This window comes from Limulus polyphemus, unplaced genomic scaffold, assembly GCF_000517525.1.
Source record: "Limulus polyphemus unplaced genomic scaffold, Limulus_polyphemus-2.1.2 Scaffold1520, whole genome shotgun sequence".
NCBI lineage: Eukaryota > Metazoa > Arthropoda > Merostomata > Xiphosura > Limulidae > Limulus > Limulus polyphemus.
In genome coordinates, this window is record NW_013667130.1 from 102,662 (window position 1) to 119,951 (window position 17,290).

At 31.8% G+C, this 17,290-nt stretch overlaps 1 protein-coding gene across 1 annotated transcript in view; it reads left to right on the forward strand.

Annotated features, from left to right (window-relative positions):
• Window positions 1–15,945, forward strand: part of LOC106463935 (diphosphomevalonate decarboxylase-like) — a 26,886-nt gene extending 10,941 nt beyond the window's left edge. Inside the window, exons 4-11 of the mRNA XM_013924023.1 lie at window positions 2,749–2,898; window positions 7,212–7,266; window positions 7,631–7,775; window positions 8,260–8,430; window positions 11,739–11,861; window positions 12,394–12,552; window positions 13,958–14,023; window positions 15,577–15,945. Coding sequence (XP_013779477.1) covers window positions 2,749–2,898; window positions 7,212–7,266; window positions 7,631–7,775; window positions 8,260–8,430; window positions 11,739–11,861; window positions 12,394–12,552; window positions 13,958–14,023; window positions 15,577–15,651 — 944 coding nt within the window. The 3' untranslated portion in view covers window positions 15,652–15,945. The remainder of the gene's footprint in view (window positions 1–2,748; window positions 2,899–7,211; window positions 7,267–7,630; window positions 7,776–8,259; window positions 8,431–11,738; window positions 11,862–12,393; window positions 12,553–13,957; window positions 14,024–15,576) is intronic.
• Window positions 15,946–17,290: the final 1,345 nt, after the last annotated feature.

Sequence of the window (17,290 nt, forward strand, 5' to 3'; positions counted from 1 at the left end):
CTCATTTTCATAACTAACTGAAATAAATAAATTTTGTGAATCTAGTTTGACCAACAAAGAGGCAGAAAAGTGAAGTAGAGCCAATGAACATCAGTAAATTATTTTATGAGTCAATCAAAGTTATGATCATTCTTGAAATGAATACGTGGTGCATTTATAGAATAATTATTGGTAAAAATCAGTTAGATTAACAACTTCTAATATATAGAAAAGCCAATACATTTTGGTAACACTACGTTCCAACAATGGCTTTTATGTCATGTCACTTTGCAACAAATGTATAACCTAATACATAGTCTATGTACTGAAATTATAAAATTAAATGTATAGACAACAAAACTGATAAAATATTTGTTGATTTCTTAAGTTAGTCTCCATTGATTAAAGAGGTTTGTTTTTATTAAAAACGTTGGTGATATAACAGAAAATATCTAAATTCAGAAACGGTTTAAGCTTAAAATTGAATTGATATTTCTATTTTGGCTCTAGGCTAGGTGATCCCACATTACATTTTCACTTAAGACTTATTATACTAACACTCACTACACTTAAAAGTTTTCATAGTGCCCCCCTCCCCATCATGGCCCTCTTGCACCTCTGTCACTCAAATCGTGTTCCAGGTGCTTTAGACCACTTTGCAGATTGTTTTTCCAATCCCAACACATTTTCTCCCAAGGATTGGCCTCTCGATCCTCAAATTTTCTGTGACTCTGCCTTCTGTGGGATACTCCTCCACAGATAACATTTGACTCCTTTCTTGATTTCAAGTTACTTCTTTTGTTCTTGGTCTCCAGTTCATCATTCACTCTCCCTGGCTGTCAGTATGTTCAAATAGGATTAGATCCAGTTTATAACTTTAGTTTTTATCATTCTGTCAGTCTTCTTCCCAAGATGATTTTGATTATCTACATCACTCTGGGTCAGGTCTTTCTAAATGATCCTTCCTGGCCAGCACAGATCCGGTTTTCTTGGCTGTTTCAACTCAGTTTTCTTTTTGTTGTGGATCAATTCTACTAACCTACACTTTGGGGGCTCATATGAAATATTCTTTTTGTCAGTTTTGTTTCTTGCCATCTTCCACCTTTATTCTTGGTCAGGTCCAGATGACCGTCTCTGTCCTGTACATGCTCTGTGTTGATTCATCACTTTCAAGGCTTCTTTTTATTGACTCCATTTCCTGCAGTTTCATTCCTTTGCACCACTCTTCTCTTTGTGATTTTTTCCCTTCCTCCCTTACCCATTGGGTTCAGCTTGTGATTCGATTGGTCTTTTATTTCTTATTTCCCTTGGAGGTACTTCATCTGTCGAGCACTGAGACAACACCTTATATGTTCATCTCCCATTATCTGCATTGGGTAGCTGTTTCTTCCTTGTCAGAGTACTGTCTTCCACCTGATGACATCCTTCACTCTTCAGTGAGACTGTCACTGGGTAAGTTTTCTTTCTTTTGTTATATATATTTGTTTTCAGAAACCTGTCCCATGTTTTGACCAGGATCTCTCTCTCTCTCTCTGTAGCAAGTGGTGCCTGTCCAGGTATACTTCAATCACTTAGAATTTTACTAAAACCCACACTGTAAGGCCATGTTGACTTCACTTTCATAATTTTTGTGCACACATAAACTAGAGATGGAGTGTTCTACAAGATCACTCATAGGTTATTCCGTGTGATATCTTTGTTTCTGGTCTGCTTGATTTGAGTGGGATATATATGTAGGTATGTTATTTCGCTCTCCTCAAATGTGCCCTGTTCATGGATCAGTGGTGGGATTTCTCCCTGCTATTGGCTGAACTTGAAGTGAAGATGGTATGATCCTCTTTCCTACCCCTGCATGGGTGTCGGTTCCCAGTGGTTGAGTTTTGGATTATGGTATGATCCTTGTCTTACCCCTGCACGGATGTTGGTTCCTGGTGGTTGAGATTTGTTGCACCCTAGCCACTGTACACCTTGGGGCACATCCCTTATTTTACCCACATTCTGTTCATTAGATAGATTGAAATTATAATATATTGTGTTTAGGATCATTATCCAACTGTTTTCTCTGCCCAGATCTTTCATATTTTTTCCACATCTGAGCAAAGAGGATACATGGTACAGAAGTAGTGTGGTCTCTTACATATATTCCTCTTATTAGAGGATCCCATCATTAGTTTACTTGAGACAGTTTCGAAGGATGCTTCTACTTTCTCTCTCTCGTGTCGGTCCCTCCACCTATTCAATGTGGGATTCTAGCTACATATATGAATGGAAGTAAGGTATCTTGTCGGAAGTTATAGTTTTCCTACACTGAAAATGTATATTCGACAGGTACTTACTTCCACTCACACTTCCCACCCTTCCTCCCCACTGTCAACCAATGCTTATGTTTCTGCCTAAACTCAAAGTGATAGTTAGGTAGAATAGGATAGAGGGAATCATGTGCATATGTGGCACTACTATTGGTCGTATGATAATTTGCATGCGAGAATCAGTTAAACCATGTGAATCGAGGAGTGTGTGTGTGGGAGTGAAAGGCTTGTGGCATGCAAAAAAATATTTGCAGATTGAGAGCAGCACTGAACGAGAATAACTATGTATGTGGTGGAAGGAAGTACCTGTCGGAAATACATTTTCAGTGTAGGAAAATTATAACATTTCATAAAGACACATCAGTATCATTACATGATAGATAAATTCAATCTTAACTTTAAAAATACGATATGCATGTCCAAGAAATAGTTAATGAAACAAATTGTGCTTTTCTCTTAGTTCGACGTCGTGTAAGAAAAAGAAAAACTCTGGAAGAGAACAGCACAGAACAGGAAGATCTTCTAAACTGTCATATTCATATCTGTTCAAAAAATAATTTCCCTACTGCAGCAGGACTGGCTTCTTCGGCTGCTGGGTATGCCTGTTTAGGTATAGTTGTTCATTTTCTGTATAAGCTTAAGGAATTTTAATAGATTAGAAATAAATTTTACATTCTTTATATGTGTAAATATATATATATATATGTAAATGAAATTCACCAAGAAACAGAAAATTGAAATCAGTTCTTGAGTTTTTTCAGCTACATGAAAAATTTAATAAGAAACAGAAACTGGAAATAAGCTGAGAGCTCCTATTTTTTATCTTATCCTAAATTATTTTATATACAAAAACAACTAAAAATGCAAAATATTATATTCTCTTAAAAGTATGCATTTCTGACAAGTATGTGTTAAACAGATTCTATGAAAACATTAATTGAATAGAAACAGAAGAGATACTAATGTATGAGCTCTCACTTTATGTGAATGAAAGGAGTTAAAATATATCATTGTTTTAGCAAACGTTAACCCCTAAAACATTATGTTTATGTGCAGGAAAATGATTCATTTGGGAATTATGATGACTTAAGTAGGCATATAAATTATTTCAGCAAGTATTATGTTTCAAGTAATCAAAATATAACTTGCTTTCAACCTTCGTATTCAGAAACTTAAAGGTTACTCTAATAGACTGTACCCAAATAAACTTTCTTGACATTACTGGCTCGTTAAATAATGGCATTTTGCATGCTGACTTATACAGAAAACCTGCTGACAGACCACAATATCTTCACTACAAAAGCTGTCATCCAACTCAAACTAAATGAAATATTAACTACAGTCAAGTGCTGTGAATCAAGAAAATCTGTTCTGGTGAAACAATTGAAGAAATCACACCAAGAATCTAAGATACCAAAATTGACAGACTGAAAAAGCTAACACCATTAAACAAAGAACCATCCCTAAACACCAATACTTAAAAACCAAATAGAGTTTCTCTTTTTACTGCCTTTCAGTATTTTGGGAATTTTGAAAAAAAAAACATTTCCCATTTACTAAAGCTGAATGATTGCCAAAAACAAATTTTTGATAAAGTTCATGTTGTTTTCTTCTGCAAGAGCAAAAACCTTAAAGATGTCCATGTTCATGTAAAAGTGAATTATAATCAACAATGGAATGTGTTTCATATGCATAATATAGCTTGTTGTTTAACTTGCAAGTTCTTAACCGCCAACTCTTTTTTTAGATAAATATGATCAAAAACACTTCAAAATTACTAGAGAAATTACAATACACAATGCAATTATCTCATACAACAAACTCAAACAACTCTTAGAGAAGATTCCAACAACTATAAATCTTCTGTTAACACCAAAAAACAGACTTTCCTGTTGCCCAACATTTCAACCAACCCATCATTCTGTTATCTCTTTCAGCACGGGCTCAGTCCCTGGGATCGACCTCCTAACCATTTTGTGCTTGTTATAGTTTTCATGCTATAACTTTGAAATTAGTAGGCATATGTTAATGAAATTTGGCAGATTATCAGTAAACATTACAATGCTTTCATATGCAAAACATTAAATTCTTTTATTAAGTCTTAAGGTTTGTAAAGCAATGTTTTTCTCATGCCTTTTTTTTTCTTTTTGCATGCTGCCTATCAACATGCAAAGTAATTTTCATTTTAAGATTAAAAATACTTTTGTGAATCAGAAAAATTTTCAAATTTCACATGCAAAATATTAATTATGTCCAGATAATTATCAAACGTTTCTTAAGAAAAAACTTTATATTTTATCTGTTATTTTCAGTAACGATTCTCTGTATGGGTTTGTTCGTTTTGACCAATCTCGTAACCACTTTAAAAAATTAGGAAATAAATATAAATTATGCCTTTTTTCGTTCTAGAATGACTACAAATTATAACACAAAACATAAATGTTTAGACTAATAGGTTAAATCTCATAACATTATAAATTTATATATATATTAATTATTTTTATTATATTGACCTTTCATCCATGCCTGGCTAACAATACAAAAGTTACAATAATGATGCATACATGCACTCATGTTACCTTTTCCAATAACATAAAACTGACCTTTAGTCTTTACAAAGTGGCCTGTCTAGGCTGTGTTTTAGTAGACTAGTATTTTGTAAAATACAGTCACATTTCAATTATTATACATTATATATGTTTATAGATTATTGCTATTTAGAAATAAGTTCTTAAACTTATTTTTCTTAAAACATAGAACAGTAAATAAAGCAAACAATTATCTCTTCTAGTTACGACCTTTGTACTCGGTTGGTGCTTGATGTAGGTTGCTAAGCCTTTTAAAATTTTGCACGTGGCGGAGATGAAATGAAATAATTGTTTTTAGGCTTTGTATATAAAAATCATAAATTACTATATCAATACGATAGAATTCCACTATAATTTGAACAGACTAAAGACACAACCTACCTCCTTTTAATCTTGGTTTGAAAGAAAGAGATTGCATCCAAATATGTTAAAATGGCAGAAAAAGCTACTATGGGGACATTCTGAGCTTCAGATTAGTTATTCATGTCATATATAGAAGTAAGTGTATATAAGGGAAAGAGGTGGGCAGGGTGCCACTGTGTTTGATTTATTACATGAGCAATATCTTAGCATATTGAAAAGATAAGAAGCTCGTATTTGATATTCTAGCTTGTCAGTATCGGTAGTTTGAGTTTCTAATTTGTATGAAACTATAGACTTAGTATTTTAGCATCACAAACATCTAATTTGAACCAGTGCTACATTCAACATACCACATGACACACAAAAATCGATGTTTAACTGTGTTTTTTAATATTTAATTTTAAATTAAGAAGTTTAGTAAGGTATAATACTAGAATTTGAATTATAATCTACAGTTTGATACCAAATATGTTGACATAAATTCATGAAATGAATGCGAGTCAACAAACGCAATAACATGGCCTTTCACCCGTGACCCATCTGGAAAGGGTTAATGATCTGATTTTTATAGGGATTGAAACTGGTTCCAAAAGCTGATAGAGAAAAGAAAAAGAAAACCTATCGGATTGCTATTTTAAATAACTTTCATCCTTGTGGAATAAACCTAGGTACTAAACTTGTGACTTCAGTCCTCATTAGTTCCCTGAATTTGTATTTCCATTCTCATGTGTAAGTTCCTTATTTCGATCCTAATCATTCTTAATGCTTATTATTTATCCATTATAATATCTGTTGTGTGTCTTATCTTTTTCAGCAATTTTTACATAACATTTTCTTGCTAATCAATTTTCATATCATATCTTTATTTTACATTATCAATACTTAATATAGATTCCCTTTTCACTTAGTTTTTTTTAACAAAATCTTATAATCTCTGTATATCTAACATTTTAATTTCTTGTTGTACTGCACAATGGAAATTAATTACTCCCGCAACATTCCTTTAACATCTAATCAAAATACTTCCAGGTTAGGTTGTAATAGTAGTCTAATTTTGTAGGGCCCAGCATGGCCAGGTGGTTAGGGTTCTCGACTGGCAATCTGAGGGTCGCAGGTTCGAATCCCCGTTACACCAAACATGCTCGCCCTTTCAGCCATGGGGGCATGATAATGTGATGGTCAATCCCACTATTCATTGGTAAAAGAGTAGCCCAAGAGTTGGTAGTAGGTGGTGATGACTAGCTGTCTTCCCTCTAGTCTTACACTGCTAAATTAGGGATGGCTAGCGCAATTAGCCCTTGTGCAGCTTTGCGCTAAATTCAAAACAAACAAACTAATTTTGTAACCATGATATCTCTGCACCTTTTCTCATACTTTACTTAACCTAGTCATTCCCAGTTTGTCCCTAATGATAAAATGTCTACCTTTTGAAAGTGCTCAGATAATAAGATGTCTTATTTTTGTCAATAATAACGTATGTTATGAAATCTCTTTTGAGAGAGTTAAAATACCGCGTGGATTTTGTGTACATGTGTATCGATGAAACAAATTAAGCAAACACACCAATAATCTAAAATAAAAACATTATAAAGACACCAAAAGTGAAGAAGCTAACAACATTAAACAAAGAGCCATCCTTGAACACTAGTACTTAAAAACCAAACATCTTAAACCTGTATAATTAATTGGTTTGTAACTTATCTATGTACGTTTCAGATGTTAAACTCTGACAAAAGTTTCAAATGGTTAACTTTGTAATAACATGTATTAACCACTTGCAAAAAATCTACATGCACAGTTTGCAAGTGTTTATTGAATGGTTATTTTTAAAATCTCAAACCACATTAAATATGGCTGGAATTTTGATGGTATTTGTGAAATATATGATCTTTAAGAGTTAAATGAAGTTAATAGCTCTATAACTACATTTAAACAGTTAATAATGCAATTTTATTTTTTGCATCTCTTTTAGTTTTTACTCTTGGGAAGCTTTTTGGAGTAGACGGTGACTTATCAGAAATAGCAAGGTAAATCCAGCAAAGTGGTGCATTTTTAGATTCCAGTTTTTATAGTGACGTTTGTTTAAAGCACATCTCCATTTTAAAATGAATCTTATGTTTCATTAGTTACAAATGTATGGGCTGCTTCTTTTATCCTACATATAATTGTAATGTACATAAGGTCTTGTTCATGATGTGAATGTTTAAAATTCTATGTAATGCTTCTTTTTTTTAATATGTAGCTTGAAAGCACTTAAAAGTTAATTATAAGTAAATGTATATTTGTGTATGTGTTTATATTTTATTAAATAGTTATGTGTAAATGTATGCATATACAGTGTTGTTTTCTAAGACATTTATGAACTTATGTACCAAATTGGTTTATTGAAAGACAAGGTTCCGGTAGCGCATGCCGCAGCATGTATGGTGGTTTTGTACAGTGGTGTACCGGAGATGAAGAAAATGGAACTGATTCTGTAGCCCAACAAGTTGCATCTGAAAAACACTGGCCATCTCTAAGAATCTTGATTCTTGTTGTAAGTTCTCATTTAATAATAATTTTAGTAGCCACAGTTCTAATAACTCGTATTTGACTCATTTTCTGATGACCTAAGAACGATATACAATACACATTTTTATCCATTTCAAATATCTGCTCCATTTCGAAAGGTCTATTGATGCATGTATCTCAACCAATATTCATTGTAATTATTTAACAGTTGTTTTTATTAGGATCATGTATACAAATTTAAAAGAAAAAGGGGACAAGCTAATATTCTTTACTGCCTTGAAATTCTCCACAAATATTGCTAAGTATTTGTTATTGTCAAATGTAACCACTGTAGAAATGTTAATACTTTCAGTTTCTTCAAAATTCTTACAAGACGTTAAAGTGAGACTACTTACAAAATAATGAGCTTGAGATAAAGCAGAAAATATCCTCAGGTATGGCTTTAAACATAGTTCTTGTTGTTGTGAGTTCCACAGGTTTTTACTTACTTTGGGATTTACTTCTTAAAGGTGAGTAACCAAAAGAAGGGAACAAGCAGCTCACAGGGAATGCAACAGAGTGTTCGTACTTCTGAGCTTCTCAAGTTCCGTTCAGAAAAGGTCATACCTCGGCAAGTAAATGATATAACTCAAGCTATTAAAGAGAAGGACTTCAGTAAATTTGCTGAAATAACAATGAAAGTGAGTATCTGTGTGTGTGTATCAACAATTTGGTAGTGTTCTTTTCAAATCCAGATGTTGTCTTTAATTTTATATTTGTTAAATACATATAAATATATAGCACATAAAATGAAGAATCGACTTTTACAGGAAACTAGCATTTTAGATAGCATCAAAGCTTTAAAATCAAATTGTTAACTATTTGAAAATGTTTAAACAGGAAGGAAAAGCTCAAGCTAAAAAAATGATTATAATATGATCACTAGCACATATAATAGGAGATTCTGTAAAATTAAATATTATTACATTAATTAGAGCAGTTAGGTTAGAGAATCTATAGTATATGCAAAAAGCACTGCTCCACTAGATGTGGGACAGCAAATGTTAGCAGATCACATACTGATATGGACACTTGCCCTCAGACGATTGTCATCACATCCAATAGTGGACCACAATGGAACATCAGAAATGGATAGATATGGTCAGCACTAAATGTCTTTTGTTAGAGTAACGTGAGAATGCTTTTCACAATGAGCAAGTCCTTGCTACTGAATAAGTGTTATATAATCACTTGACAACAGGCTAAATTGACACATTACAATGACATGTTATGTTTGTAACATGGGAGAAAAATAATATCATCATAGTTTTGCAATGAGTTTTATGTATGTGAATCATTACAAAAAAAAGTCTAGCAGATAAAGGGAAGTATTTTTTATGATTAGTAAATTGTAACTATCAATAATTGGACGTATTCTGTAATTCTATGCTTTTGCCTTTGCATATTGTGACACACACACAAACCACTATCTTGAAAGAACTGATATCTTTACACAATCATATTTCAATCTAACTGATTTTCACAATGTACTAAATCAAGTTTTGAGGCATTGTCTGTTGCAAGTTTCAAGTTATGTTTTACCAACAGAATTACTAAGTTTTAACAAACTCATTAATAGATCGTATCCTTCAGTAACAAAATATTAAATTTTTGTAAATGAGAAAATACATTGTTGTATAGAAAAGATCTATCATTCCAACAAATGAAATCAAGATTTCATGTGTGGTAGCAATAAAATAGCTTTTAAGCATTTATGTAAAATATTTCTCTTTTAAAAAAAACAACAAAAAATTAAACTGTTTAGAACACAAGATAAATGTAAAAAAATGCAAGTCATTTAAAAATGCATTTCAGGTGTAAAGAATTTTAATGTAATTTACATCTACTTGTTAACTATGCTACTTAGTTCCTTCTTTGCAGGCGTAGGAACAAAATCTAGCACTGAACATGCTTATTCTTTCAGCTTTGGGGCCATTATAATGTGACGACCAATCCAAGTACTCATTGTAAAGATTAGCCCAAGAGTTAGTGCTAGGGGCTGCTGACTGGCTGCCTTCCATCTAGTCAGTAGTTCAGAATTAGAGATGGTAGTGGATAGCCTTATTAACTTTAGCCAAAAAAAGTTTTATTTCATGTATACTTACCACATTTGATTTTATGTCATTTGTGAATGTATATGTTAAGACAGTATGCATATTTTATTATGTAACAAAAGTATTATTATAGTATTTGTTATACATATAAGTAGGTGATTTTTTTATTTTTGGTAAGATTATGAAAAAATTGTTGTAAATTAATTTTGTTCTGTTTACCACATTTTTATGTTTTACAGAAAAAAAAACTCAAGTGTATGAACCCCATTTTACTGCACTGAAACAAGTAGAGACAGGCAAATATAGTTTATCCTGTGGGATATGTAAAAAAAAAAAAATCTCGTTTGGTAAATGTGTCTAAAAATACTCATTTTATTTGTTCATGAACGATGTACAATTAAGGCTGCTGAAAAGATCAAAGATTGAAGGATAAAATATACCTAAGAAAAGAGAACTAATAGTAAGCAGTGTAGAATTTTGTTAATCCTCATTTTTAGCTTCTGTTCCCATCATTTTGTAAAAGTACAAATTTTATAACCACACATATCTTGTGATAAAACAATATATGTATTAATATAGTTAGACAATTACATCAAAAAATAATCTGACCTTCTTGAGTATTTTTTTTCTGCCTTTTTGTGATGCTTATTATATTACTTCTACATTAAACATTATCAATTAGGTTTTTGAAAGGTGAATTTGGATACTTGTGGATATTGGCTCTCAGATAGTCTATAAATGCTAAATTAATGAAATATATTCTAAAACTGTAAAAACCCTATAACTCGAGCGCTTTTGAAAGGTGGACCTTTCTTCTTCAGAGGCCAACTTGGATGCAGCTTCTCAGCTTGTCTACAGGAAGATCTTTGGAATATGTTAAACTGGTCAATTGAAAGCAGGTGCTTTTTTAATCCTGAAAAATGTTATTGTTTACATTTGGGGTTCAACAATGAACAGTATGACTATTTTCTAGGCAACAGTGTAATTGAATCTGTTAATGAAGAAAAAAAATTAGGAGTGATTATCCACAAATCTCTTAGTGTTAGCAAACACAGTATTAAAGCTACAAAGAGTGCAAATCAAGTTTTAATCAGGTTAAGAGAACTATTCAAAATAAGGAACATAAGGTGATGCTCAGGTTGTATAAATCATGTATCAGAATATTGTATCCAAATATGGCGTCCATGTCTTCAAAATAATGTAGATCTACTTGAACAAGATCCGAGGAGGTTATCTAAGATGGTAACAGGTTACCATAATCTTTCTTGTGAAAGGAGGTTACAGAAATTACACCTCACTACACTTGAAACCTGTCATTTAAGGACTGATTTAATTGAGGTCTTTAAATTTTTTAAAGGCCTTGAAGGATTAAATGCTCCAGATTTCTTTATAGTTAATAATTCCTTAACTAGAGGCCACCAGTTTAAAATATATAAGCAGGGCTCCAGATAGGATTTAAGGAATTTCTTTTTCTCTCAAAGAGTTTTGGATGTATGGAATAATCTTCCAATTGATACAGTTTCTGTAAGCAGTGTAAATGCATTTAAATGACACCTTCAAAGACATTTAAGACACAGAGAGTGAGCTTATATGAGCCAGTGCACAGCCGACTCCCTGTTCAATTGTCCCCCACCTCTCATCGACATGTGAGAAAAGTGAAGGACACAAGGTAAACAATCTCTAAACCAGACATGTCTGTAAAGTTTTCTAAATACAAAGTTGTTTAGGCCAACTTGTAGTTGGGAAACATGGACTCAACAAACACTTTGCATCTAGCCACTTCTGATGGAATGGTGTTTTTTAAGAGAACTGAAAATTGAATAGAGAAGTGGGTATGATTATAAGAAATATACATAAACAATTAGACCTAATATAGGTTATTTAATTTTGTTTAGGACAGTAATCAACTTCATGCTATCTGCCAAGACACATTCCCACCAATAAAGTACATGAACGACACTTCGTGGGGTATTGTGGAGCTGGTGCACAAATACAATAGCTTTTGTGGTGAGACAAAGGTAAAAGTTATTGTTTTTCAGTGCTAATGAGTTTATTTGCTCACTATTAAAATATTTCTTCCATTAATAATCATCCTTGTGCTGAACTTTCATATGTAATACTTGTGACAAAAAAAAAAGATAGTATTTCATTATTCGAATGATATAACTAAAGCTGTTAAAGACAATGGCTTGAGAGTAGTAAAATCAAATAGGTGTTTTAAACGGTTGATAGTAGTTTTATGTACATTTCAGCGTTGAGATGTGTTTTAGTTGTTCTTTCAACCTTTGTTGGCATATTCAAGTTGCTATATACCCTCTGCATAGTTTAATACATCTTTAGAGCATTTTACTTGTTATCAGTCAGGTAAATATATATTTAAAATGCATTTCTAATTATGACTGAATTCCTCAGTTCATTTTATGTTTTCTAAAACTTTAAATGCTAAAATCAGTAAATAGAACATGCATTGGTAATGTTTTTTTTATGGTACTAGTATATTAATGACTGATTCAGTAAAGCATTAAACAATAAAACAAAATTTTTCTTAAGGTGGCGTACACTTTCGATGCAGGTCCAAATGCTTGTCTGTACCTTTTAGAACCATGTGTTCCAGAGGTGATAAGTTTAATTCGTTACTGTTTTCCTTCATCATCTGATGGAAAGCATTTTATCACGGGACTTCCTGTTCAGTCAGTTGCTTTATCACAAGTAAGTTTCTTCAAAACTTCTTTTTTTTTTCAAGATACCACAAGGCTGTGTTAGATTTCACTAAGCAGTTTTTTGTAATATGCAATTGAAAAAGTTTTAGATTGTGAAAGAAAGTAATGGTTTAAAATTACTCACCGTACACTAATAAATGAACTGTCATTGTGAAAGGTGCACTGTCTGTCTGAAATGTCAGTGATTGATTATTTTTAGAGATACCTAAAATTGTAAAAGAATAAGAGTAAGCTAAAAGCTTTTCACTTATATGAATAATGTTAAAATATGTAAATTCTAAGAATGAAAGTAAACTGCACAAATCATAACTCTACCAGTGTTGGTCAGTTCACTGAAGCAGATTCTGACCTTGTATTTAGCTTAGTGGATATTATCATATTTGTTGCACATTTTGATAATCTGTTACAGTATGATACATATTTTTGATCCAGAAAACTGGGGTTTGCATATTTGCAGAATACGGATAAAGCAGCTGTTAATTCTTTTTTCTCAATTTATGAAGTATTTTTGAAATATAAAAAGTGTATAGTAGTAGACTTTTGTTTTCCACCCATACTCGGGCCTTTTTGCCTTTTTTTTTACAGTCATATCTTAGAAATATCTTGAGAAATAATGATTTGCATTGTCATATGAATATGGTTCAAAGTAGTAACCTAAGCTGTTCTAACCAGTGAGTTATTTAGATTATGTTATTATAATTCTTTTGTCATGGGCTGTAGCTTCAACTACAAAATGGACATGATGCTTAAAGTCTGGGCTAGAAAAACATGATCCATTACTTGGAAATGGGAGTGATAATGTATCCAATTAAGACTGTTAATAAGTTTAATTGGATTTCTATTTATGAGCCTAGTATAGGTTTCCAGTAAGAGGAGTGTATAGCAGCATCTGAATTAAGCTTTATCTGTTAATTGTATGTCATCAGTTGAGATCTTTCACTCAATGCCAAAGCCTAGCAGGCTGACTTGATTACAGCATGTAAAGTCTTAGTTGAAATTCTGTTTATATATCTGTTATTTATAAGATATCAAATCTTGGGGTGTATAATGCCCAAGGTGGCAAAGCATGAACCATTAGTTGTTAATGGGTGATTCTAGATATTGTGTTATGTGCTCCCTTGCATGGATTTCTTGAGAAACTTGTAATGGGAAAAATAATTATGTTTAAACAAAAATTAACTTTACGTGTAAAGAAATGAATGTATTATATTGGCAATGGTGATTATTTATTATTACTAAGACTGCTGTTAATTAAATAGAAATTGTATATATGCTTGAAGAAAACAGTTTGCAAAAGTAATTTTAACAAAATTGTCTTAGTTTTGTGTTATTTTTTATAAATTGCAGTACTTAATTTTAACATATTAATCCACATGTATATGGCATTGCTTTAGGAGTTGATTCAAGGTCTTCAATTCACCCCTTGCCCCGATGGACTTCAGTACATTATACACACACAGGTAAGAAATTTTGGATTATTTCATTTCTGGATCACTGATTTTAGGTGATATTCTGAGAAATGTACAGTTGAATTTTGTGTGTGGTGTAAAGATGTTCCTCATGGTGTTTAGGTTGTGTATGAACTGCTGTTTATGATGTGGGTACAATTGACTGTGAAGTAAGTGCTAAGATCATTTTGTTTAATATAATTACTTGCTACACTTAGACCATTGGTTAACAATTCGTTTATTTCTTAATATAAAAGATAAAAACCTGTAGGATTTTAAATTAAAATCAAAATTTTGATTTATAATTTTTTGATGAAATGGTGCCTTAGTATTTTTAATATTGGAGCTATGAGTTATCCCAGTATCTGTGAATAACAACTAATGAATGAAGAGTAAAAATATTAATATTTGTTTAAGTTTTTAAATGTTTAAAATAATTTTATCTTTTATAAACATTACCAGTTAAGTAAGATTAACAAACATTTTGAATTTTCTGTTTATGGGGTCACCTACAGAAAGTGACCTGCTATCCTCCAAGTAGTTTTAACTGAATTTTCATCCGTTAATCCTAAGCTAATTTGTACAAGAGATACTTCATACCATAAGACAAAATATACACTTGAGTTTCCAGCTTGTTCTATAACTTTCAGATCCAAGATGACACATCGTTATTGTTGTGTAGAAAGAGTAAATGATTTATGATCCAGTGTTCCCAAACCCTTATTATCTTTCAACCAAAGATGTTTTGTTTCTTTTTTTACACCTTAATAGTACTTGCTGCTTTTTAAACCTACAAATAATAAATGCTAAAACAGTTACAGACAGACATTAATCCTATTTAGAATTACTAGTATCAAATATTAGATTGTTGAGTGTTATTGTAATTAACTCAGTATAGTTCTGATGAAAACAATACGTATTTCAGATGCATATTTAGGTTATACATAAAGATTACAGTGTTCTCAATAACTCTTTCAAAGTTCAAGTTGAAACCTGCAGTGCAAATGAACCTGCTTACCTACTTTTAGTTTATACAAGTCATTTACAAAGGATTCTTGAAGCTTCTATCAAATATGTTTTAAGCTTGATATATATTTCTTGAGTTTGTTGTTTCTGAAGCTTTTCATTACAACAGGGTTAATAGGATTTATGATGCCCAACTATCATCTAGCATTTAGAAATGGATAGGCATTTTTCAAAGCATATCTTGATATTATGGTTGCTAATCTGTACATTAAAGACTTTCTTGTACAACATATAGTGCACTTCCTTGATTGAAGTTCTGTATATCTGATAAACTGCATATTTTTCATTAGCTATATTTTTGCAAGTCATATATGTAATGAACTTTATAAATGTTTAAGCTAACAAAATCAAAGGTTTAGAACCCTAAAGTGAGTATATACCATATACACACTTATATATGTCCCCTTGAATGGTTAGTGATTAAATCTCGGTGATTAGAACACAAACAAATCAGGTTTCATACCCACAGTGGGTAGAGCACAGATAGTCCATTGTGTAGAACTGTGCTTAGTAACAAGCAAACTTTTATTTTTTTCTAGGTTGGTTCAGGCCCAGAGCTCGTGGACGAACAAATGCTTGATGCCAATGGTTTACCCAAGACAAAGTGCACCTGACACTGATTAGCTATAACATCTTGTTGGCAGGATTTGTATGCTACTACTGCACATGTTAGTAAAACAGAAAGTGGTGGAAGATATTTGATATATAATCCTTAAAAGAATTTTATATTTAAACATTAACAAACTCACCTGTCACAAAAAATGTCAACAAATTAACATTTTTATATTGCATGAGTTTTATTACACTAATAGTTATCTTTAAGACTGCCAGGTTATCATTGTAATACTTATGTGTTACCTTACACTTATCTTTGATACTGCCAAATAAACAAATTGTATCTTTTTTAATGTCGGTTTATTGTCATTTATGTGTATGGATGACACAAACCTCTATTCGATGAGATCTAAGATTTTCTATTTCTACATAGGTTGTAGGATGTACGTTTTAATGTGTGCGTCACATTTTCAAGTAAATAATCCATTGTAGTGTGCAGTTACGTGTAGCAATTAATTTTCTTTTATTATCATAAACTGGTTTCTCCAATTAAACATACTTCTTTTTTTTTAAGTTTATTCAATTTACTGTGCGCCATTTAAAAAAAATCTAAACTATGACCAGAAAATTTGAAGTGTAGAAAGAATTAATTATCTTTCCATATAGCTATAAATGGCAAACAGTATTAATATTGTTTTTTTTGGCGGGGGTGGGGAACAAAGAAAGCCTTCTAATCCACTCAAATATTATAGATTACTCTTATAATTTAATCAACAGATGGCGGGACTTGTCGATGGTGCCACCAGGATTTGGCATCTGGTTGACTTTTTATTATTATTATTATAATGATGACAGGTTCACTTCGTTTGTTTTTTATCATTCTTTTTATCAAATAGTAACCTATTGTGTTTAATATTTGTCAATGCCTTCCCATTTTTTTTAAAAAACTTAAACATTTCAATAATTAAATTATTTGACTTAATTAATTTAAAAACTAACATTTCACGAAATGACCCCCCCCCACACACACACACAGCAAAAAAAGAAAGTACTGTTTGCCATTCAAAGCATTTTATAAATCTGTATGTATGAGCAGTCATAATAATAACGCATGCGTGCGTGTATTGCTGTTTTTCTTGTATATTCGATTTCAAAAGGAAACGAAATGAACGAGTCAAAATTGAGCAACGTATAAACAAAAAACGTCAAAACACTAAATTTTGGTAATTTATTTTTGAAGTTAAAGCATAACTATAAAATACAATTAACTGTAACTATTCAATTTCACTGCGGTTATCTTGAAAGCGTTTTTCTTTTATTAATGTCAACAAAAAATTAAAAGGATCACCTAATAAATAAAACTATTTCAGTAAGTTCAGTGTAGAAAATTAATATTTTTAGGAAACATTCTTCAAATCGAGCAGACACAAAAGTTAAGAAAAAAAAATTAAACACTGGCGATAAATATTCTATTATGTTTAGAGCTACGTGTGACCGAATATTTCATCGTACTGTGGATGTGAATCGAAGGATCCAAGGTTCGAAACGTGATGCCGACGTACATCTAAAGAACTTCAATAAGTCTATGAACTTTGCATTCACTGTTGCGGTATCTTTTACTAATTAATTGTTAGCCTTCCATGAAACCAAAATTTGTTTTGTGTCTTTCTGAAAACGAAAAATGTTGACAACTGATTT